The 25,832-nt window shown below is 40.6% G+C and overlaps 1 protein-coding gene across 3 annotated transcripts in view; it reads right to left on the bottom strand.

Annotated features, from left to right (window-relative positions):
- Positions 1 to 431: 431 nt before the first annotated feature.
- cers3a (ceramide synthase 3a) overlaps positions 432 to 25,832 on the bottom strand; it is a 77,941-nt gene continuing 52,540 nt past the window's right edge. For 2 of the 3 annotated variants that reach the window (XM_068315974.1, XM_068315892.1), the window contains 9 exons: positions 25,395 to 25,512; positions 24,851 to 24,969; positions 24,644 to 24,701; positions 24,482 to 24,532; positions 19,454 to 19,546; positions 18,382 to 18,510; positions 5,892 to 5,998; positions 4,709 to 4,862; positions 433 to 3,233 (listed from right to left, as the gene is read on the bottom strand). In XM_068315974.1, coding sequence (XP_068172075.1) covers positions 2,949 to 3,233; positions 4,709 to 4,862; positions 5,892 to 5,998; positions 18,382 to 18,510; positions 19,454 to 19,546; positions 24,482 to 24,532; positions 24,644 to 24,701; positions 24,851 to 24,969; positions 25,395 to 25,512 — 1,114 coding nt within the window. In that variant the 3' untranslated portion in view covers positions 433 to 2,948. Of the gene's footprint in view, positions 3,234 to 4,708; positions 4,863 to 5,891; positions 5,999 to 18,381; positions 18,511 to 19,453; positions 19,547 to 24,481; positions 24,533 to 24,643; positions 24,702 to 24,850; positions 24,970 to 25,394; positions 25,513 to 25,832 lie in introns of all 3 variants that reach the window. The other variant, XM_068315817.1, reaches the window with a different exon arrangement.

Genomic DNA, 25,832 nt, shown 5'->3' with positions numbered 1-25,832 from the left:
TCCTGGACGCCTCCATGGGGAGGTTTTCCGGGCATGTCCTACCAGGAGGAGACCTCGAGGAAGACCTAGGACACGCTGGAGGGACTATATCTCTCGGCTGGCCTGGGAATGCCTCGGGTTCCCCCTGGTGGAGCTGGAGGTGTCTGGGGAGAGGGAAGTATGGGCATCCATGCTGAGACTGTTGCCCCCGCGACCCGGCCCCGGATAAGCGGTTGATGATGGATGGATGGATGGATAGATGGATATTTTATATATATATATATATATATATATATATATATATATATATATATATATATATATATATATATATATATATATATATATATAATATCAGTATACTGTATGTGACCCTCAATGAGAGTCAGGACAAAAGAGTCTGAAAAACTTTTTTTTGAAAATTTGCACTACATTGATTAGTTATATATTCATGTAGATAAAGATCTGTGCTATCTAACCATGAAAAGGTGCAGGCTGGAGGTTAAACAAATTTTTTCAACAGTTCAAAAACTTAATTTCTTTCAACTCTGTCAGACATACTAAATGTATTTTTTTTAATTATTATTATAGGTTTTCAAAAACGTTAAATTCTCATGTATGTTGGATTAGTGTGAAGGGTGCAGCAGTGGCTCAGTGATAGAGCGGGCGGTAAAGGGGGTCATCCAATGTTCCAAGATTAGCAGTTCAATTCCCGCTCCCGGTAAAAAACACCCGGAGTGTGAGCTGACAGTGGGAGGTCTCATCTGACCTCCAGAGCACTGCCAAGGTGTCCATGAGCAAGGCGGGATTAATACTCTGCAATCAGATGTCCATTTTTTTTACATGATTGAATGATTGACTGACATATAAAATCTTAAATGTGTATTGTGTGTTTCTACAACCACATGCTGAAAACACTACACAATGGCTTGCGGAGAATTAGTCGGTGATAAGACATAGTCATTACATTAATGTAAAGATAAAACCTTAAAATATCATTCTATTCCTTTACTATGTTCAAAAATATTAAGCATATTAAGCCGTCATTGGTGGATTTCTCAGCTCTGTCAGGTTTTATGACTCTGATGGAGTCGAGGAAATGGCATGGTTTTTTTTTTACTCTGCAGAAAAAACCATGCCATGAAGCTAGCTAAGTAGTTTTTTTGGCTATGGATGGATGTCTCCATAATCTCGATAAAAACTTTAATTGAATCCACTGTGGTTTAATAGGAAGAATCATAATGGAGAGACGGTGTTGGCGTGGTCCAGCTGTGACCACAGAAAAATTAACATTATTCATTTAAAATATCAAAAATTGTCCAACATACCAGGCCATGTGTGGTATTGATGTATTCACAACAGCCAGGAGAATGGAAACGATCCTCAGGGATATAACTGACCATGCTATTGCCTTATTTGAAGGAGTTAATTAAAAAACCTGATGGAAATAGTTGACGGAAACAAAGGACACAACTTTGATAAGCAAATTTGTACGGAAAATGTTTTTAGATGTTCATGGTATTAATTGTATTGTTCTTTTATAACCCTTATCTTTGATTGAATATACTGTATCGCGTGGAATACATTGACCAAAAAGACAGAGGGCGGACTGTACTACTTAGCCAGAGCCAATGAATGCCAAGCACAAACGGAAAATCGCCAAGAAAGGTGGGGTATACAAAGTATGCTATACATTCAGTAGGTTAAAGCCTATTAACTAATAAGCATTTTACCATTTTTATTTCCTATCTATCTTGCTCCATAGAACAAGGGGACACTCCGGGCATGACGCCAGTGCCCCGCGGAGCCACACACAAAGACAGACAACCAAGCACACACACACTCACTCCTATGGGCAATTTGGAACGGCCAATCAACCTGAAGCACATGCTTTTGGAGGTGGGAGGAAGCCGGAGAACTCGGAGAGAACCTACACAGGGAGAACTCCACACAGAGCGGGACTCGAACCCGGGTCCGCCGTGTTGTGAGATGGCAGTGCTAACCACATCCATCTTCTTCCGCTCATCCATTTATTGAAGAAAAGTGAGAAAAGTATACACATTATCAATCATATCATTGGTCCAGTTTATCAATCTTTAAGTAATTCAGCAAACAGAATGACTGTTTTGTCCAGTTGCTTCATCCATAAACATCAGTTTGGACTGTGGACTAAAAACTGAAATTATGTATATTTTGAAATTGACATAATGTCATGGTGTTTTCAGATGTGATGTACCTCATGAACAGAACAGTAATCCCTGGTTTATTCGCACTTTAAGATGCACGGCTTCACTACATTGCAGATTTTTAGTAGGTAGTCACGCGATACCATATGCACATACTATGGGCTGACAGCATTCGTATGTGCACTGCATTCTGAGACCCAAGTAACGCAGCGCACTTCTGTGTATTAAAGAAACTATTTTCTTTAATACAAATGTGCTTTTAGCAGTCTATAGGAGTGTGGGAAAACCTAATACAGACATGAGGAGGTTTAATATCAATATGGGGAGGGTTCATAAATGTTTAGATTATAAAATAAAATAGAATAAATAGTTCATTGCTATATCGCGGAATTTCATTTTTTGTCCTGGAACGCATTAACCACGAGTAACGAGGAATTACTGTCCTGTATACATAAAACAGAGATTAGTGTAAGGCAAATGGGGTTGGCTTTTGGCAAAACAGGCCTTGGTGAATGACAAAGTGACGGTAAGTGCCTGAAGGAATGTTCCACAGAGCTCCAGCTCTCAACATTATAAAAATACATAGAATGTGAAAATACATAGAATGTGATGAAATATTATTTAAAATTGGGGATTTTGGTTGGTTGGTTGGTTTTTTACTTAGTTATCTGGTGTCTTCTGGTGCTGCTGACAAAAAAAACTATGCATGTACTGTGGAAACAGATTATTATTATTTATGCTAGTTTATGTTCCAGCATCTGAACAAATAATTCCCTATATTTGCTAATTTTTAGGTCTATGCTTGATGTCAGTACACAGTCTATAACCAGTGGGTATTTTCTGCTGGAGTAAATAATCCGCAATGTCTACTTGTGTCCTCCCCTCATCAGCGGCCAATCCATTGCAGAGCTTGTGCTGTTCCATGACTTGATCTTCTGTTGATCTGCCCTCCTCTTCGTCCCCCTCCTCCTCTTCCTCCCCCTCCTCCTCTTCCTCCCCCTTCTCTTCCTCCTCTTCGTCCTCCTCTTCGTCCTCCTCTTCATTATCACTTCTTTCATCTCTGGTCATCTGTGACATAAAAAATATATAATTGGTGCTGATAAATAAAGCAGTTATGAGGGGAAAGGTGCAAAACGATGACATTATATAATTCACTTTGTGATTAAAAGTGGAAAAAATCTCCCTTTGGAAAGACTGACAGGTGCTCCAAATTCCACAATAAAGTTGATTTTTCCTTCTAATATAATAGCATGTTGCATTTAAAGCTAAGACCATTGAAGTGAATTATAATGTTAACCAATTAAACTGAATTGGACTTATTGTTAATTTTCCAAACAATGAAGAGGCTAGTATATTCAGCAATGCTTCATGTTGCAGGCGTTTCTGTGTAAGGGGAAGTCTGGTGCCACCCAAAAAGCTATGACTGGTCGTGTTGTCTTCGTACATTTTGATGATAGCCAATGGCTTGATAATTTGTTGAGCAACGTTTAAGCCAAGGCTAACATGTATGAACACACACCTCAGGCTGGCAATACCGGTGGATAAACGTGTCACAGTTGCTTTGTGGTGGTTAGCCACAGGGTCAGGTTACTGCACTGCAAGGTACTACATTGCCGCTGTTCAAAATGTCCTCCCCGTTTTCTCCCTGGTGTGCAGAGCTGTCGAGCAAAAGCAGCGGGAAAACACTGGGCTTATCCCCAAGGATATTGTCCAGAATTTCATAAAATGGCCAAGTGTTTCATCCTACCCCACTTTTGCTGTTGCCATCTTTTATTTCTGTATACTCGGTTTTATCTTCTTCTGGTATTTTAGCCATGTCCGCTTATAGCCCGTTTCTTTCATTAAAAGTGAGATATTCTCAAAAAGTCTTTGAGTCGAGTCTCCCCACAGACTTATGAGGATACAAGTCAGTCCAGAGACTGTTGTTCATGTGCGTCTGTCCAAATGCGATTTGAAACTACCATCCGAAAGTGCGTTCAATCCTTCAGTGCCTTCAACTTCATGTGGTATGTAACTGTTCAGACGACAAATGAGCTATCCACTTTTGATTTGGATGGGCCACAAATTGGATTTTGGCTGCCACTATGAACGTAGCCTTTGTACCACAAATTATCTCATCATTTAAGATACAACTATCAGCAAATATCAAAGAACCAAAGAGGGTATTTTTGCTCAGAGAAAACCCAGATCATTAGTTAGGTATGGTGGTTAGTAATGGTATCGCCAAAAAACAATTGGTTCTCGGAAAGACTTGAAGATAATTTGCCAAGAGGCTTTTTCAGTTATGAATGACTGATGGGGATTAGAGTTTGCCTTTCAGAAATGGAGAAGCTTATTGAATCAGAGGCTAAATTTATTCCTACAGATTTAGTTGACTTTATAGAGGAGACAGATCTATCATGATCTATATGACTGACAATCTTCATAGACATCAAGTATGGGTACGTTCTATTGTACAACCTAGTTCAGTCTTTCTTTAAATTGTGCACATATATAAAGATTTGGATGTGTTGCTAGAGGCTATTCATTCAATTCATACTTACAGAGCCAGTCATAAATTTTCGGATCATGCGGAGAATGAGGTAGGCCCAGAATATATGAAGACCAAGAAGTACAATCAGCATCACATTGAAAAAGTAGTAGCCAAAGAAGGCAGGGTAGTAATGGATGGGGTACACCCAGGTACAGTGGATCAGCCTAAAACACAACACATTAAAAACAAGTACAGATATGGATAAGTTGGTACATTCCTTTTCTGTATGCAGTTTCAAGCATATCCAAAAAAACATTATAGGTCCATTGGATGTAATTGTTGGGCTGTTACACATCCACTAGTCTATTAATTGTTATTCTGGATTATGTTTAGGGTCCATTTCTGCTTATCAGAGCTGGCAAATGGCGAGAGCCTGGTTGTACTGGGATGAGACACCAGCTCATCATGGGGCCGCAAGAAATACAAGACATGATAACATTGGCAAGAGTGACCAATTCACCTAAGTTGCATGTTTATTGTGGTGAGTGAAAGTTAGAAAACTCGGAGAATACCCACACCGAACGTATAATTTGACAAAATAGTAATCAAACTCGGCAACAGCACTATCCCCTGTGACACCATGCCACCCCATTGACTATTACATACATCTTCAGTACTGGCTTCTTCCACTGTCAGGGGTCACGGACTGCTGGTGTCTATCCCAGCGGAATTGGGGCGTGAGGCAGGGTACACTCCGGGTGCGATGCCAGTGCACCACGGAGCCACATGAAGGACAGACAAACACTCACACACACACTCACAACTACAGGCGATTAGAGACTGGTAAATTCACCTTAAGTGCATGTTTTTGGAGGTGGGAGGCTGGAGAACCTGTGTTTTTGTCATTAATATAATGGAGCTGAGTGACTACCAGGCATTCCAATTCTGAAATAAGTTTATGTTTGGGTGGTTTGAAGAGGTTTCGATTTATGAAAATAAGTAAGTAAGTAAATAAATATTTTGTACCTGCTTGACAAAGGTGTCAAGAAGGTACAAAAATGCATCAATGTATAACAGAAATTTAAGAATAAAAGTTATTTGATTTCTAATGTTTAATTTTATGAGAAACGTTATTGCAAAAAAATCATGCCACACGCTATAACACAACTAAAATAATCACCAATGAATGACCAAAAATCTTTGAAAATTATTTTAAAAATTGCTCAAAGAGGGCATATAAATGGTTAACTTACCAGAATGGGTAAATAATCAGTCGTGTTGCCATGAACACTATGGCAAAGAGAACAAAGAGGGTTTTGCAAGTTTTCTCCCATTTGGCATAGTTGAATAATTTGGCAGACTAAAAGAAAAAGAAAGTTACAGTTAATCGAAAGCACAGTACAAGTTTGTCAAGTTTTGTCAACATATCATTCTGACTTGTCAGTAAAGCGTCTTAATGCTAGTTTTCAGGGTTTTGGTCAAACCTTTTCAGTTCACCTCTCACAAGCTGACTCCTTGGTAGGGAATTGGCTACCTCTGTGATTGTGCTATTCTCCTCACAAGGAGTGAAGCTGTGATGGTGTGTGCCTTCTCTGGTATTGCATGGTATTGTATGCACTGTTGTATTGCAATAGAGGATTGAACTCCCGGGAAAAAGAAAACAAAAACTACGTGTTTAGGAGAAACCTGAAACACTATTGATTTCAATGTGGATTTCCCGATGAAATGTAACATTTATTCTTATCTGAAAAAAGGACTTAACACAAGAAATATGACATCAATAGCTCATGTCAAGGATTCATTTGGCTGTGCGCAGTGGCTCACTGCCTTCACCTTAATTCCCCTCCTTGCGAAGCTCCTCCAAATTCTTGAATGGATGTTACTTGACAGTCCTTTCAAGGCTGCGGATATCCCTTTTACTAGTGCACCTTTTCCTACCGCACTTTTTCATTCCACTCAACTTTCTATGATTATACTCAGATATATTCGTAGAATATATCTGAGTATATATCTATGAATATACTCACAAGAACATACAGCTTCTGTAGAAATTTCATTTTCTGGCTCACCCTCCTTGCGGAGGGTCTCAATGACTGCACTCTGGACATCTGTCACATCATTAGTCTTCCTCATGATTGTACAGTCTGCTGACCCAAACTTAGAGACTATTTAAAGGGTTGGGAAACATCTGCAGGTGTTTTGAAATAATTAGCTGATTAGGATGTAACATTATATTGAATTTTTTCACAACACTCTAATTTTGTGATACACCCTAAAGGCTTGAAACATTTCAGACAACATTTCGTTAGGAATTTTACCATTCATGAGGGAGTGAGCTGTTATGGTGAGCTGCACCCGGGTGTGAATGGATGTTGTGGTTTCTGGGGATGGATACTGCATAAGTAACTGACAGATCTTAATCCTCCTCCCTCTTCAGGGATGGTTTCTTCAGTTTCTCAAAAAATGGCTTCTTTAACTCCTCTCAAACCATCTATTTTCCATGACTAAAACCTGGATATTACATAGTAATGGCATGTGTCTTTCAGGTGCAGGTGGACTGCTAAGTACAGACCCGGGGAGTTGGCTTTGCTGTTTTGAGCCATACACGTATGCAGTTGTTTGGTTTCCCAAATGTACAAGTCAATGTACAAGTTACTGCATTCTTCACTTCGCTGGACAGCATACTCTACATCGCTATTTTTAACTCGAGGACGAGAACACAATCTCTTCTAGTCAGTTAGAACTGAAGAAGCCTCTTGGGGGACAGATAAAGCATATCTGAACAACGTTAAACAAGTACTGTTGATTTGTTTTTTTGATTGTCTTAATATATATGGGTTTCACTTTCTGAAATGAAAAAAATATTGCACTTTTTTATGATATTCTAATTTTTTACATGTATCTGTACAACATAAAAAGAAAACCAAAGCAATCTTTTCAATTTGCTTTTGACTGAATTTTGTTTTTCAGCTTCATTTCCACTTGAATGAACCTCATTTTGTTTTGTCAATGTGTGCGATTTATTACTTGTGTGCTAATAATTTCCCCTCGGGGATCATTTTCAGAATACACACACACATATATATATACTGTATACACACACACACACACACACACACACACAGACAGACACACACACACATTATATATTAATATATCAAAGCCTCACGCTGTCACACTTTTTAACTCCAACCACTACCTGTCAATCACGGCGCCCAACCAAACACGGCGCATCTGCCAGAAGGAATCACGTGAACAAGAGCTCCTTAGAGCATTGTGAAATTAAACAAACAGCTGTCACCACAAAAAATACTCTATTTTCTGTTTAATGTTCATTGACATATAATGCAAAAACACTGAACACAAGAAAACAAATGTTTTCTTGTACACAGTTTTGGCTGGAGTTTACCCGGAAATTCTGACCTCTAGCCGAGTTAACTCCGGTCTTCACATTTGTCCATGTCTCTCACTTAGGGAGCCATTTTGGCTTTGTCAAACATAGGGGTTTATATTCTTTGATTGTGATGGACCTCACGTTGTTGTGTGGGGAACCCCAATGCTTTATTCCCCAGGACCGAAGTTGTGAAGCCGGCGTCTACCCAGATGGCTGGACCTTAACGCCGAAGCAGCCTTCGTCTTCGTATTCATCCATCCCACACACACGGAGCCATTGTGGTTTCGTCGGACAGCAGTTTGTTTTCTCGTGACGGCGAAGAAAAAAAACAAAGTCTCAAACAGATTTCCCCTGCTCAGCGACACACCCGCTGAGAATAAACTTTGGTAATTGGTAGCTCTGTGGTGTGGAAATTGAAGCTAATGAAACCAGCAACCATAGTGAAATATATTGGGGGAGCCAGAGCGGGCGACATTGAATTGTACTTAAAACCGTAAATATAGTAAAATTGTAATTCATGTCTTCGGTAATGACACCTAGATACGCCAATCGGAGGTCACTAAAATTAACATCAGCTCGGTGTGCAGCTACGCTAAAATAATATCGGACTCCGTAGTGTTCTGTGGTCCCCCTCCTAATCTGACCAGTGATGACATGTTCAGCTGCGTGACTTCGCTCAACCACAGGCTGTCTAGGTGGTGTCCTGCTAGTGACATAAAGTTTGTTGATAATTGGCGGACTTTTTGGGAAAAAAACCCAATCTCATTAGAAGAGACGGCATACATCCCACTTGGAGTGGAGCTGCTCTCTTATCGAAAAATCTAACCACGTTTATTTCTAACCCAAAACATTGACCAAGACTGGAGACCAGGATGCAGAGTTGCAGTCTTACACACGTCTCTGTGTTCCTACTCTACTGTCGCCTACTGTACACACTATAGCAGGGGTATTCAATTAAAAGTCACGGAGGTCCGGTTATAAAGTGCACAGCTAACTCATCCATCCATCCATCTTCCACCGCTTATCCGTAGTCGGGTCGCGGGGGCAGCAGCTTCAACAGTGAGCCCCAAACTCCCCTTTCCCCGGCCACATCCACCAGCTCTGACTGGGGGATCCCAAGGCGTTCCCAGGCCAGTGTTGAGATATAATCTCTACACCTGGTCCTGGGTCTGCCCCGAGGTCTCCTCCCAGCTGGACGTGCCAGAAACACCTCCCTAGGGAGGCGTCCCGGAGGCATCCGCACCAGATGCCCAAACCACCTCAACTGACTCCTTTCCACGCGAAGAAGCAGCGGCTCTACTCTGAGCCCCTCGCGAACAGCAGTGTTTTTCACCTTATCTCTAAGGGAGACACCGGCTATCTGCCTGAGAAAGCCCATTTCCACCGCAATCTCATTCTTTCGGTCATGACCCATCACTCATGACCATACGTGAGGGTAGGAATGAAGATTGAATGGTACATAGAAAGTGTTGCCTCTTGGCTTAGCTCCCTCTTTGTGACAACAGTGCGGTAAAGCGACCTGCTGCCCCAATTCTCCATCCAATCTCATGCTCCATTGTTCCCTCACTTGTGAAGTACCTCATTCCCCACTTCGAATCCACCAGCTTCCTGTTGAGGACCATGGCCTCAGATTTGGAGGTGCTGATCCTCATCACCGTCGCTTCATACTTGGCTGCAAACTGGACCCGTGAGTGCTGCAGGTCACAGGCCGATGACGCAAACAGGACCACATCATCTGCAAAAACCAGCGATGCAATTCTCAGCCCACCATACTTTAACCTCTCCTCACCACGACCATGCCTCGATGTCCTGTCCGTGAATTTCACGAACAGAATTGGTGACAAAACGCAGCCTTGGCGAAGGCCAACAGCCACTCGGAACAAGTCCAACTTACTGCGAGAACCCGAATGCAGCTCTCATTTACGGCGTAAAGGGATTGAATGGCCCTGGCAAGAGGACCCCTCACCCCACACTCCCGCAGTACCTCCCACAGTATATCCCTGGGGACCCAATCGTACGCCTTCTCCAAGTCCAGAAAACACATGTAGACTGGATGGGCATACTCCCAAGCCCCTTCTAGGATCCCTGCGAGAGTAAAGAGCTGGTCCGTTGTTCCATGACCACAACAGAACCCACATTGTTCCTCCTCAATCTGAGTTTCGACAATCGCCACTGTACTACAGATTTATTAGAATATTCTGTTTCTAAATTCAATGAAGAAATCCAAGCTGTGCTTAATTTAATGCCACACCTGAACTACACAGTGGGTTATTTCCCTACCTCAGTTAATGTTGGTCCATCCTATATTGAGGACTTTGTTGATAATACGTCAGAGTCTCTACAAAAAACCTTAGATTTAATCACTCCACTAAAAAATATGACTATACAACAGAAGATCCGCACTCTAAATCATGCTACATCTCTTGGCACGAATGTGTCTTAAATTACAAATGTGCTCTGTCCACCGCTAAAGCTGCCTATTTCTCCAGATTAATAAGTAAAAATAAACACAACCCTCGATTTCTGTTTAATACTGTAGCCAGATTGACCCAGAAACAGTCAACGGCAAGCAGCTTGTTATTGGCGGCTGATGATTTCCAAGATTTTTTCTGCCGTAAAATTGATAACATTAGACATGAAATAACTTCTTCAGCTTCACCTGGATCAAAATTTGATGTGGTTCCTTCTCTGGGTGTTAAAACCCAACTTTTCTCTTTAACACACTTTGAGAATGTCTCTCTGGTAGAATTAACGAAGTTGGTCTCATTCTCCAAACCTACTACATGCCTCTTAGACCCTCTCCCTGCTAAATTAGTTAAAGAATTATGGCCATTGCTGGGCCCTACTATGTTAAATGTAGTTAATCTTTCTCTTGCAACTGGTGTTGTTCCCACTAGCTTTAAAGCAGCCGTGGTTAAACCTCTGCTTAAAAAGCCACATCTCGACCAAGAGTCTTTAAATAATTATAGACCAGTTTCTAACCTTCCATTCTTATCTAAAATACTAGAAAGGGTAGTATCTCAACAGCTCTTAGATTATTTATCATTAAGCGGTCTTTTCGAACCATTCCAATCAGCTTTTCGGGCCCGCCATTCCACTGAAACAGCACTTACCAAAGTTGTGAATGATCTCCTATTAAATCTGGACTCTGATACCACTTCTGTTCTCCTTCTTTTGGATCTTAGTGCAGCATTTGATACTATAGATCACTGTATACTCCTTAACCGACTGGAGAGACAGTTTGGTGTCTGTGAGTTAGCTCTGGCTTGGTTAAAATCTTATCTATCTGATAGGACACAATGTGTCTCCTACAATAATAAAACTTCTGCCTTCTCCGACTTCAAATATGGCGTACCTCAGGGGTCTGTCCTTGGTCCTCTACTATTCTCCCTGTATGTTGCACCTCTTGGTCAAATTATACGCAGCTTTGGAATAGGTTTCCACTGTTATGCGGATGACACACAACTTTATATGCCTATAAAAGCAGATGATCGATCTGAATTGAGTAAACTAGAGGCCTGTCTTTCTGCTGTGAATAGTTGGATGTCCAGTAATTTCCTGCTCCTAAACCCAGACAAAACTGAAATGTTAATCATTGGCCCTGCACGACATAGTAACCAATTTCAAAACCTAACAATATCTGTAGATAACTGTCTTATAACCCATAGTTCAACAGTCAAGAACCTAGGAGTAACGTTAGATTCGACTCTTGCCTTTGACAAGCATATTAAAGAGGTGACAAAGATCGCCTTCTTTCATCTACATAATATTTCCAAAATTAGGTCCTCTTTAGCCATGGCTGATGCAGAAATTTTGATTCATGCCTTTGTGTCCTATAGACTTGACTATTGTAATGTTCTGTTATCAGGGTTGCCTCGGTCTAGAACTAGGGGCCTTCAGATGGTTCAGAACACAGCAGCAAGAATATTAACTAAAACTAGGAAATTTGACCATATCACCCCAGTTTTGGCTGCATTACACTGGCTCCCGATTCATGTTAGATCTGATTTTAAGGTACTCTTACTAACATACAAAAGCCTTAATGGGCTTGCACCAACCTATCTGTCTGATCTTGTTAAACCTTATACGCCGACTAGGGCTCTCCGCTCTCAGAATACTGGTCTCTTGTGTGTTCCTAGATTTAAAAATAAGTCAGCTGGCCAGAGGGCCTTCTCCTATCGTGCCCCTTTCTTGTGGAATAACCTCCCTATAAATATTAGACAGTCTGAATCTGTAAATGTCTTTAAATCTAGACTCAAAACATATCTGTTCGACCTAACATATAAGTAATATCGGGGATGGCGGTCTCAATGTTTAGGTTTAGCCTAGTCCTGCCGACGAGTCATAGGATTTCTTAGTTAGGCCCCTGCCTCCCATTAATTCTCTGCTATTCTGGTCCCTCTAGCACCACTCTCGCCCCTGCTATCTCTGCTATCTCTGTTTCTCTTCCTTCTTCTGCTGTTCTCTCTCACAGGCCTTTGTGTGGTGGATCATCGGCAATCGGCTACCTCTGTCTGCTTCCATGGCTGGCGATAGCACAAGCTGTACAGTGGTCCTGTTTCACCATCCACTAGGGGAGTGCTGGTTCTGCCTCAGTTGGTTCTGCTGTGGTTTTGGGGTTTTGCCAGAGTAACCTTGACTTTAACTTTTTTGAGCTGAATGACTTAGGCACTGTTTGGTCTGTCCTCAGAGTGGTGGATCCTCGGCAATCGGTGACCTCTGTGTGCTTCATCGGCTGGTGGTGACTCGCTCCACTGGATGGATCGCCATGCCTTTGTTATACATTTATTGTTACTGTTATTGTTACTGTTATTATTATTGTGTTGTTAATCTGTACATGCGGTATCTATTGCTTCGTCTGTCCACTCCTGGAAGAGGGGTCCCTCCTCTGCAGTCTTCCTGAGGTTTCTCCCATCCATTTTTTCCCCTGTTAAAAGGGTTTTTGGGGGGAGTTGTTCCTTATCCGATGCGAGGGTCGCACTGCTTGCAGTGCACAAAGGTCAGAGGGATATCGTCCATGTGCAGATTGTAAAGCCCTTTGAGACATCGTTTGTGAATCTGGGCTATATAAAAATAAATAAACTTGAAACTTGAAACTTGAAACTCCTTGGTTTACTTCCAATAAATACCAATTAAAGTGGCATACTCGAAAACTTGAGAGGAAATGGCATTCTACTAAACTAGGAGAACACCATTCAACATGGCAAAATAGTTTACATAAATACAGGAAGGCACTTTGATCAGCTAGAGCAGCTTATTATTCGTCACTAATAGAGGACAATAAAAATAACCATAGATTCTTGTTCAGTACTTTATCCAGACTGACAAAGAACCACATTGCGTATGAGCCTAATAATCCATTAAGTCTCCACAGCAATGATTTTATGAATTTCTTCAATAACAAGATCCTGCTCATCAGAGACAAAATCAATAGTGTCCTGTCCTCCACCAACTCTAGTCCTTCCTTAAATCCCTTAGATCCAGAAAACTCCACTTGACTCCCGAACCTTTTGTCTCTGTGGATGTCTTTTCTCCAATACAGATCAGTCAGCTGACTAAAATAGTCTTCTAAGCTAAACCATCCTCCTGTCTGTTAGATACAGTTCCATCAAGCTCATTTAAGAAGCTTTCCCTTTACTTAACAGCCACTTCCTTAATATAATTAGTATGTCATTAACAACCGGATATGTACCATAGTCCTTTAAAGTAGCTGTAATCAAGCAACGTCTCAAAAAGCCCAACCTTGTCCTTGCTGTTCCAAATAAATATCGACCCATATCAAATCTCCCATTCTTACCTAAGATCTTAGAGAAAATAGTCACTAATCAGTAATGTGGTTTTCTTAAAACCAACAGTTTATTTGAGAATTTCCAGTCAGGTTGTAGGGAACATCATAGTGCACTTGTCAAGGTTAGCAATGACCTTCTAACTGCTTCAGACAGAGGACTTGTTTCTATACTGGTTTTCTTGGATCTTAGCGGAGCTTTTGACACAACTGATCACAATATTCTATTCAAACAACTGGAAAAAACGATTTGTATTAAGGGATCAGGAGTGATGTGGTTTAAGTACTATTTAAATGACCATTCCCAGTTTGTTAACGTTAATGATGACTCCTCCCAGTCCACTGCAGTTAGTTATGGAGTTCCTCAAGGCTTGGTTCTTAGTCCAATGTTGTTTATCTAAAATATGCTTCCTCTTGGTAATTTCATAAGGAAACACTCCATAAACTTCCATTGTTATTTTCATGAAACGCAATTGTATCCATCGATCAAACTTGATGAAGCCAGTCAGCTGGACAAACTTCAGGAGTGTATTAAAGAGACTAATGATTGGATGACCAAAAAGTTTTTCCATCTGGTAAAACTGAGGTCATTGTGCACGACCCAAGATCTGTAAGGGATGTAGTGCCCAGTGATGTATTTCCCTTGGATGGCTCACTATTGAGGTGAAAACCACTGTGAGGAATGTAGTCGTTATTTTTGATCAGAATTTGACGTTCAACTCATACATAAAACAATTTTCACGAGGGGTTAAAACTACCTAAACTAAAACAACATCATAACCATAATTCAAATAAGAGCTTGACTTTCACTTACTTTGCTGAATGCTATGCGACTTTATAACTTAGGCAAAGATCTGGATGTTTTCATATGAGTATAGTGAACCTTATGTGTTATGAACTTTATGAATGTTAATGTCTAGCACTGTATACCTTTACATAATGTTATATAACAACCTTAAGAAATATAATCGCAAGACGGCACAAGCCAATGTATTATTGTGCTGGTCCCAAGCCCGGATAAATACGGAGGGTTGTGTCAGGAAGGACATCCGATATAAAACTTTAGTCAAATCAAACACGTGAATGACTTCCATCCTGGATCGTTTGAGGCCTGTGTTAACAACGACCGCCATCGGTGCTGTTCACCTACAGTAAATTGGAATACTGATGGTCGAAGAAAGAGAGGAGGAAAGTGTGTTTGTAGAAAGAGATAGAAACGGAATGCCTAGAGTATAGGACTGAGAGTAGGGACATTAAATGTTGGAACTATGACAGGAAAAGGTAGGGAGTTGGTTGACATGATGCAGAGGAGTAAGGTAGACATACTGTGTGTCCAGGAGACCAGATGGAAAGATAGCAAGTTTAGGAGCAGGGTTCAAGTTGTTATATCATGGTGTAGATAGGAAGATAAATGGAGTAGGCCTTATCTTGAAGGAAGAGTTTGTTCAGAATGTCCCGGAGGTAAAAAGAGTGTCAGATAGAGTGATGAGTCTGAAGCTAGAAATCGAAGGTGTGATGTTCAATATTGTTAGTGGTCAAGCTCCACGGTATGATGTGAGCAGGAGGAGAGGAAGAAATTCTGGCTGGACTTTGATGAAGTGATGCAGAGCATACCTAGAAATGAGAAAGTTGTCATTGGTGCAGACTTCAATGGACATGTTAGTGCAGGTAACAGAGGTGATAAGGAGGTAATGGGTGGGTTTGGTATCCAGGAGAGGAACGCAGAAGGACAGATGGTAGCTGACTTTACAAAAAGGATGGAAATGGCTCCAGTGAATACTTTCTTCCAGAAGGGGCAGGAACATAGGGTTACCTATAAGAGTGGAGGTAGGACCACACAAGTAGACTACATCTTGTGTAGATGGTGTAATCTGAATTAGATCATAATTAGACTGCAAAGTAGTAGTATGCGAGAGTGTAGCCAAACAGCACAGGATGGTGGTGTGTAGGATGACTCTGGTGGTGAGTAAAATGAAGAGGTCAAAGGCAGAGCAGAGGATGAAATAATCGAATCTGGAAAAGAAAGAGTGCATGACTTTTAGGACGGAGTTAAGACAGGCTCTGGATGGTCAGGAGGTGCTTCCAGATGATTGGACAACTACAGCTAATATGATCAGGGAGACAGGTAGAAGGGTACTTCGTATGTCATCCGGAAGGAAAGTAGATAAGTAGATAAGGTTAGCTTAGGTTAGCTGAGAAAAAGTGGGACACTGAGAGGACTGAGGAGAGTAGACAGGAGTACAGGGGGAATCAGCGTAAGGTGAAAGTAGAGGTAGCAAAGGCCAAACAAGAGGCTTATGATGAATTGTTTGCTAGATCAAATAGTAAGGATGGGGAGACTGTATACATCTATACAGGTTGGCAAGACAGAGAGACAGAGATGGGAAGGATGTGCAGCAGGTTCGGGTGATTAAGGATAGGGATGGAAGTCTAATGACAGGTGCTAGTAGTGTGATGGGAAGATGGAAAGAGTACTTTGAAGAGTTGATGAATGAAGAAAATGAGAGAGAGAAGACTAGAAGAGGTGGCTGTTGCAGACCAGGAAGTAGCAAAGATTACTCAGGAAGAAGTGAGGAGGGCATTGAAGAGGATGAAGAGTGGAAAGGCAGTTGGTCCTGATGATATACCCGTGGAGGTCCACGAGTGTCCAGGAGAGGTGGCAGTAGTTTCTGAATGGGTTGTTCAAAAGGATCTTAGATAGTGACAAGATGCCTGAGGAATGGAGGAGTAGTGTGCTAGTGCCCATTTTTAAGAAGAAGGGAGATGTGCAGAGTTGTGGCAAGTACAGAGGAATTAAACTGATGAGCCATACAATGAAGTTATGCGAAAGAGTAGTTGAAGCTAGACTAAGGGCAGAAGTTAGCACTTGTGAGCAGCAGTATGGTTTCATGCCAAAAATGAGTAGTACAGATGCAGTACAGTGATACCTCTGTACTCGACTGCCTCTATACTCGACCAAATCGGTGCTCGACCAAAAAATTCGAGTAGAAAATGTATCGGACCCCGAACAGATTTTTGGTACTCGACTAGCCGAGTCGACCCGAACGCGCTCCTCGGCCGCGCTCCACAGCCAGCGGGTAAGCGTCAGTTCGACTCAGACCGCCAGCGGAGTAACACGTACGCAAATTACGTACGCAAAGACATACGGAAATTATAGCAAAATACGAAAGTAGTGTACGAGTGTCCGACCTCACGTCGCAGTACGAAATGGCAAAGTCAACCATTTCCACTATCTTGAAGCAGAAGCAACTGACAATGGACAGGTTCCTTCTTAAAGAAAAGAGGAAGGCTACTGCCCAGCCAGATTCACCTCCACGGAAGAGAGAGAGAAGGGAGAAAACCCCTGAAGGCGCGTTACCTAGCGTCATCATGGAAGGGGATTCCCCTTCCATGATGACGCTAGTGCCATCAACTACTCTCCAAAACGTAAGTAAATTATACAAAATGGTTTATAATGCTTTATCTTTATCATGTACTGGTTGTGCACATTTACGTCTTCATTGTTGTTTAGATACACGTTCTTATAATATTTTAGGTATTTTTCTAAATGGTAAGAATGGATTAAAATACTTTCCATTATTTCTTATGGGAAAATTGGTTTCGGTGTTCGAACAAATCGGTGCTCAACCACCACCTCAGAACGGATTATGGTCGAGTACAGAGGTAATACTGTATTTGCTTTTAGGATGCTGACAGAGAAGTACAGAGAAGGCCAGAGGAAGCTGCATTGTCTTTTTGTAGATCTGGTGAAGGTTTATGACAGGGTGCCCAGAGATGAACTGTGGTATTGTATGATGAAGTCTGGAGTGGCAGAGAAGTATGTTAGAGCCGTCCAGGACATGTATGAGGACTCTAAGACAGTGGTGAGGTATACTGTAGGTGTGACAAAGGAGTTCAAAGTGGAGGTGGGACTGCATCAGGGATGAAGATGCTGAGGTTCTCAGTGGGAGTGACCAGGATGGATAGGATCAGGTATAAGTACACCAGAGGGACAGCACATGTTAGACGTTTTGTAGATAAAGTCAGATAGGCCAGACTGGGATGGTTTGGACATGTCCAGAGGAGAGATAATGAATATAGTGGGAGAAGGATGCTGAGTTTTGAACTGCCAGGCAGGAGGCTTAGAGGAAGCCCAAAGAGGAGGTTTATGGATGTAGTGAAAGAGGACATGAGGGTACTGGTGTGAGTGAAGAGGATGCAGAAGACAGGGTTAGATGGAGGCTGTGGTGACCCCTGGAGGGATTAGCCGAAAGGAAAAGAGGAAGAATATAACAGCCTTAAGAAATGAAAAAACTTAAAAAATATACATGTATTTTATATTTTTATCAATTACATTTTGTAGAGATGTGACAATCACAACCAACACATCCGTGCCTTTCTGCTCCTGCTTGACAACCAACCTTTAGACAGGCAATGCATAATTTCCTATTCCGTGACCCCCTTTTGGTTTGTTCAAACAATGGAGACCAGCCAATACATCATAATGCCACTTTGAATTCATGCCGTTTTGGAAAGCCATGCATTATCAAGTTGATGTTTCAAGTTTTATGGTACTGTGACTGACCTCCAGTAAAACATCAGAGGCATCATGCACAAGCATGACCAATGTTCCTACACGAATGAAGTTGACACACCATGAAAAAGATAAGAGGACCAGCGTGGCTAGATGGTGGATAATTTGTTCTTTAAAATCCTGAAAGACAGCAAAAGAAAAGAAAAGAAATAAAATCATCAACATTTTTAAAGCTTGTATAGACACACCTCTTTAAGTCAAGATACAAGAAAGATTAAATTAGTAAATTGAATTAAATAATATTATCAGTTTTGTGTCATTTGTCATTTCATTTAGTTTGAAACGTAAGTAAAACAGGCATTTGAGGAATGGCATGTGGTCCCCCAGCATACCCCCCTTTTTTGTTTTAGACTGTACATGATCATCAGTTTATTTCACAGTTGCATTTGTGTTTCATGCACATGTGACAAGTTAGAAATGATAATAATGATACTAATAAGACTGTAAGTTAATAGACTGTTATTTGATTATAGATTTATAATAACATTAATGTTTAGAAATGAGAAATAATAACATTGTGTTTTAAAATCATTTAAAAGCATTAAAAACTCAGGATATGTTTAAAATACGGGTAAAAAGTTAAAATGCTAAAAATGTTACTTAATTCATTGTTTATTTTTTTGTCATTCTTAAAAACTTAGACAAATTGATGTTAACAGTGTTCGACAGTGCTTGTCTTTATCCGATCGTCTGAGACTACTCAGGTCATGATATGTACACAGAGATTCGCTGGTACTTTTACGGCTGGCAGTAAAGTGATTACTGACTGAAAATATCTCTCACCACATTTGTGATTATTTTCACCCCCTCATTGAAGGGTGTAACACATACACTGTGACAAAGCATTGATTTGCAACTAGCTTGGATTGTAACATGCTGTACTAGTCTCAGTAGAAATAACCACTTTAAAATTTCCTAATCCAAAGTAAGTTTGCATTTCTTTGTGTGTATGAACATTCCATTAAGACTTTTTATCACTCTTCTATTTTATAAATAGTAATTACAACCACAGAAAGTTATTAGGAGGACAAGAGATAACCAATCTCTGACAAGGACTACTCACCTTTCTTTTGACATCAAAAGTAACACTGAAAAGAAGAGATGCATAGAAGCTCATTTCCAAGATGTAATACCAGTATTGAGACTCCAGCATGGACTGCAGACATAGAGACACAGGAACCAAGTCATATAGAAAGATAGTATGTAACATGAAGCTTCTCTAGAATGTAATCACAGAAACATTTTTGTTGATGAAAGCTGTTTTCTTACTCCTAACATACATCTTAACTGGAATGATGGAATTATTGATGTACGTATAGTGCTGACTCTACAGTATGTTGTCATCTTCAAATCAGCTAAAAGATACTGAAGGTAGGGTATACACCCATTACAGTTTGTTTAATCAAAAAACTTCATTTTGTAATGTAATGAAAACTGATATAGTGGCCAGTTTTACATTCTTCCCCATTCTTTTGAAATTTACAACCCAACTCTACAATATACAACAAAAATAATGAACATTACTAAAGATAATATTATTATTATTATTATTATTAATATACTGGAAGTGTCAGTTTGCTTTGATTTTACAAGAAGAATCAAACTGTTTTATAAAGAAGAGAGACTGGCAAACCACCGCCTAATTGTGTTTGATAAAGACAATTTTACATTGAGTCTTCATACATGAATCATGACTCCTGAAAATGAAGTTACATTCATTCAAAATATGTGCTACAATCTGTGTTCTTTTCAAGGTGCATGTGATCAAAAGAATAATCACTATTCATAAGCATTATGCCATGGTTAAAAAAAACACTAGTTGAAATACGGATTTGATTCCTGTAAGTATGCTATGTGACGTCAATACAACAATTGAGTTAGGGTTATTTTAGGGTTAATTTCAATAGTAAGATGTGCACCATCTTATGATATTTATTAGGGAAAATTCCATCTACACTGAAGTGAGCTAAAATAATTTTCAAGAAAAGAGGTGTATCAAAATGATGTACAGTAAATATAAATAATATAATATAATTATCAAAAATCACTTTTTATCTTCAATTAGTCTCCAAAATATTTTACCCAGAAAGACTAGGTTTGCTTCTGGGGAAATATACAAGGATGTTTATATGAACTGCTAAAAAGAATAACTGGAACACTTAATCACAAGAAAATAACTAAGTCAATCAAACTCCTATGACATAAATCTGTCCAGTTAGGAAGCATTGCTTATTGTGAATCAATTTCACCTGCTGCTGTGCAAATGGGTGGAAAGAAGAAGCAATCTGCAAGACAACAACTATGAACGAATGGTTTTGTGGTTACAGACTATTCACTCTCTACATCTTCTCTGATTGGCCCTCGACTATTTTTCCATTTTTCCAGTACCCTTGCCACATAGTGTTACAATGAGGAGGTATCAGTAGCCCACATACACCAGGATGGAACATTCACATGCACTGTGGCCAGGAGATTTGTTGCATCTCTCACTATAGTGTCAAAAGCATTTAGGAGATTCCAGGAGACAGGCCAGCACAGTAGGATCCATGGAGAGGTCAGAGGTAAGAGGGCAACATTCCAACAGCAGCAGAACCACGGTCAGTTTCAAGGAGGAAGGAGGAACAGGGGGAGCCCTATCAGAAGCCTTTAACACATAACCCACATCCATTCAATGTGTGTGTTACACTGGTGTCACTGTGGGTTCTCCGGGTTAAAATAACCTCCAGCAAAGCCACTGATGTGCATGTTTCTGCCAAACTGTCAGAAACAGACAGAAATGAGAGTGGATGAGTCCGTTAGTGAGGCCTGTACTCACACCATGGCACCCTGCAGTGTGATTGGCATTTGCCAAAGAATATTTGGCAGTTGGGCGTCACTGTGGCACAGTGGGTATCACTGTCGCCGGACAGCAAGGTGGATCCGGGTTCGAGTCCCGCTCTGTGCGGAGTTTGCCTGTTTCTCCCCGTGACTGCACGGGTTCTCTCCAGGTTCTCCGGCTTCCTCCCAATTCCAAAGACATGCGCCGCAGGTTGATGGGACAGTCCCAAATTAACAGTAAGTGTGAGTGTGTGCATGTGTGTTTGTCTGTCTCTGTGTGGCTCCGTGGTGCATTGGCATTGTTGCCCGGAGTTTCCTCCACCTCACGCCCTCAGTCAACTGGGACAGGCTCCAGTCCCCCGCGATCCGCCATAGCGGACGAAGCAGTTGAAAATGAATAAATGAATGAATAATTGGCAGATTTGCCACTAGTGCCCTGTTCTCTTTACAAATGAGAGGAGGTTCACGTTTGGCATGTGACAGACTCTGGAGACACCTTGGACAAGGTTCTGCTGTCTGCAATATCCTCTGGTTTGGTTGTGGGTTAGTGATGGTCTGGGAAGGTACATGCTTGGAGTGCCGCACAGACTTCCATCTGCTCGCTAAACTGGCCCTGATGTCTGTTAGGTACCAGGATGATATATTGAGACTATTTGTCAGACCATATGCTGGTGCACTGGACCCTGGGTTCCTTCTAATGCATGTCTCTTGTGACTAGAATGTGTCACCAGCCCCTGAATGATGAATGCATTAATGCCATTGACTGGCCCACCCATTCACCAAAACTGAATCCAATCAGGGGCTTAGTTTATCTGCACCAATTATTTTCCAGGAGCTGATTGATGCACTGATTCAGGTCTGTGAAGAAATCCCCCATGAGACACTGTATCATCTGGAGCCCAGACATTGTAGAGAATACATACAGGCATGCGGAGGCAATACACACGGCTGAGCCACATTAACAGTTAGCCTGTCATCTGAATCAAGTTCTCAATAAGTTGATGATTTTGAATTTCTTAATTGTTTTTAGATTATTTTGTTGTCAAAAATTTAAATATGGCATTTATAAAGATGTCCACCTTTAATATTTAATTCTGGGATGTATGAGTTAAGTGTTCCCTTTAATTTTTTTAGCTTTACATATTGTCCCCTAGTGCAAAAAAACAGCTACTTTGTTCTTAGTTGAATGTTATCGGAAAAAAGAAAAAAGAAAAATATAATGCCCTTTAATAATTTTGTGTCTCTTTATTAAATGTGGTTATTGTAACACAACTCAGCTGAATGACCTCTAGATTTTATCACATTTTTTATTTCCATTTTGTAAACCATGAACATTCCATATGACACACAGATTATTAACTTCAATGAGCCTAAATTCATTTTACATGTTTAATATCATGTAAGTATAACCGATAGAAGACTATGAACATATCCAAAATATAACTATGTTAACAACCCAATGATATCCTTTTTTTGCAATACCAGATATGTATGCACAAATCATATAAAAAATAAATAAATTATGAGGAATTTCATTCTGCTATATCAGTGTGTCTGATGGACAGTTTGAATGACAAAGTTATTACTGTATTTTGTACACCACCAAAAACGATAGGGACTTCAAATCTCACAGCCACATCCCCCAATTTGAAACAGTTCTTTTTTAGGTTGAATAGCTTCTAAGATAAGGCTGTTATTATGAACCCCATCTGGAAGGTTCCTAGAATTTATAAAAGTAGGACGGGGGCTAGAGCCTTTTGCTATCAAGCCCCTCTATTGTGGAACCACCTCCCTCCCTCAGTTCGGGGGGCAGACACCCTCTCACTATTTAAGACTAGACTTAAAACTTTTCTTTTTCATAAATTTTACAATTAATGGCAACTTAGGTTACTACGTTTATTTTCATATAGACCTACACTGCTGGAGACTCAACATCCAGACTCACTGAGTTCCTCTCAGTGTGTGTGTTTGTATGTATATATATATATATTATATATACATACACACACATACATACCCACTGAGTTCCTCTCTCCTCCCCCTTCTCTCCAACCATCTCTGTTACTCCTCCTCTTCTCCGATCTCACTCTCCAAATCTCCAATCACACCCTACTAACTAAAATTCTTCCCTGGAGTCTCTGTGCTCTATGTCCTCACAGGTTTTTCTCAGGTTCACCCCTCATCCACCCATCTGCTATGGACCTGCTCTTCCCATCCCACCAGTACCACCCCTAACCTAATTATCGGCTGGGGTCCGGCTTCCTTTTTCCTCCGCGCCACCATACTGTTCCACCCCTCATCCACCCATCCGCTGTGGACCATCTGCTGTGGACCTACACCTCCCATCCACCAGTATCACCCCTCACCTAACCATCAACTGGGGTCCTGCTGCCTCTCTTCCTTGGTGTCATCTTACTGTTCCACCCCTCATCCGCCCAGCCACCGTGGACCTGCACCTCCGAGCCCACCAGTATCACCCCCATCTCTCCATGTGCTGTGGACCTTCTCCTCCAAGCCCACCAGTACCACCCCTCAACTATCCATCGGCTGGGGTCCTGCTTCCTTTCTTCCTCCGTGCCACCATACAGTCATCCACGCAGCTGTAATTGTGCCTTGACTTTAGCAACCTTAACCATATTGATACTGTCTCTATCTGGCCTATCTGTCACTCTCTCTCTGTCTCTCTCTCTCTGATGCTGTTCTTATCTTCCTTTGATTTCTTTTCCACCCAACCGGTCGAGGCAGATGGCCGCCCAAAAGAGTCTGGGTCCTGCCCGGAGTTTCTTCCTCATCGAGGGAGTTTTTCCCCGCCACTGTCGCTTATGCTTGCTCTGGAGGGTTCAGTTAGGTTTCTCTGTCTGTTAAAGCGCTTTGAAATGTCTGCTGCCATGATTAAGCGCTATATAAATAAAACGTGATTGATTGATTGATTGACATCAGAAGTACTGTATACAGTATGTGCCAGACAGGAATAATTACTTTTTGTTACAATTTTAAAGGTACTGATACTCTTACTGATATTAATTTTGCCAACTCACACTTTATTTCATTTTGCATGACCAGTGTTATGGACTAAGATGCAGCAATATGGTGAAGGAAATGTGGATGAATTTAACTAATGTTGTGATGTATCCATAAATGGGATTTTTTTTTAAAAGATTGCATTTATACACAACATAGGTTTTAGAGAATGAATATCAAAACAAGAATGCTATTGAATTTCCTGAGATATGCTGTATGAGGGGAGCACATTATACCTACAGTGCATACAAACCTGCTTTGGAAAACCTGTCCATACTTCCCGTGTATCATAAAACCATTCTTTCTGCAAATACATTAAGGTAAATTTATATTTTTTCAGGATATTTTAATGTAAAAGGTTATAAAAGAAATTATTTCTGAAAATGTGTCTTTTCTAATCATATAAACTACTCACATCGTACAATGTTGCAATTCCTCCAAAGAATGCGGACAGGTAGAAGACAAACCTCCAACTGTAGTAAATAGAAAACAGATGAAGATGTGTGTAAATGAAGTGATTGAACATATCCATTTTCAGTATTACTGACACATGCGAGAGGGAGGAGGAGGAGGTAGAAAGTTGAAGGAAGGTAGGCATTAAGAGGGAGGGAGAGGGGGAGACCTGGCTTCGGTGAATTTCTTCAGAACTCCAGGACGGTCTTGACTGCGTCTTTTCCTGAACCAGCGCTCGACTTGTCTCACTGACAAAGTGCTTTTCTTCGACAGCCCAACAATATCTGCCTGTAAAGAAGGGAGCATACACACATACAGGGACCTACACATACAATAGAATGTTGCAAATGGTTCTAAAAAAATAAAAAATAAAAAAAGGACCCTGACGAGAATCAATTCCATGAACTGTGATGAGATTAGATGGGGAATTAAATAGATTATACAGTTAGCTCTGACTTGTACTGATAACCACTGCAAATGAAATAAGAGCAGTATTTATAGATCACATGACACATGAACCTGCCTGTTTTGCCAATATATAGATGTAGGTATGATACAAATTGATGTAATTTGAATGTAGTTATATGAATAGGAAAAGATAACTATTTAACTGCATTGGACAACTCCCTCAAAATTCAGAAATGAGAAGTAAACAATGTGGTTTTTTGCTATCCTATTGTCTGTTGCAGGTCAGATATTTCTGTGGGATTTACCTGAGTAGGATTTTTATACTGAGTTGTGTAGTAGAATTCCAATACGGGGTTATCCTCTGCTTTCCGGTGAATTCTCTGCTTGATCCCAGCAAAGATTGCAAATGGTGTTGCTATCCACCTGGAGTGCAATAAAAATGTCAGGTTCAGTGGGTTGTGGTTCAACATCAACGTCAAATGTTTTTCCTAATTTGTTAGATACCTTTATACATTATATTGCACCGTCACTACAAGCCAGCTCAACCAAGTACTGCACCTTTTTATGTAGATAGCAATGAAAAATGAAATGCACTTTAACTTTGTATGTACATGTATGTATGTATGTATGTATGTATGTATGTATGTATGTATGTATGTATGTATGTATGTATGTATGTATGTATGTATGTATGTATGTACAGTATGTATGTATGTATGTATGTATGTATGTATGTATGTATG

This window comes from Antennarius striatus, chromosome 1, assembly GCF_040054535.1.
Source record: "Antennarius striatus isolate MH-2024 chromosome 1, ASM4005453v1, whole genome shotgun sequence".
Classification (NCBI taxonomy): domain Eukaryota; kingdom Metazoa; phylum Chordata; class Actinopteri; order Lophiiformes; family Antennariidae; genus Antennarius; species Antennarius striatus.
Note: the sequence above shows the minus strand (reverse complement) of the source record. Positions and strands in the feature narration are given on the sequence as shown.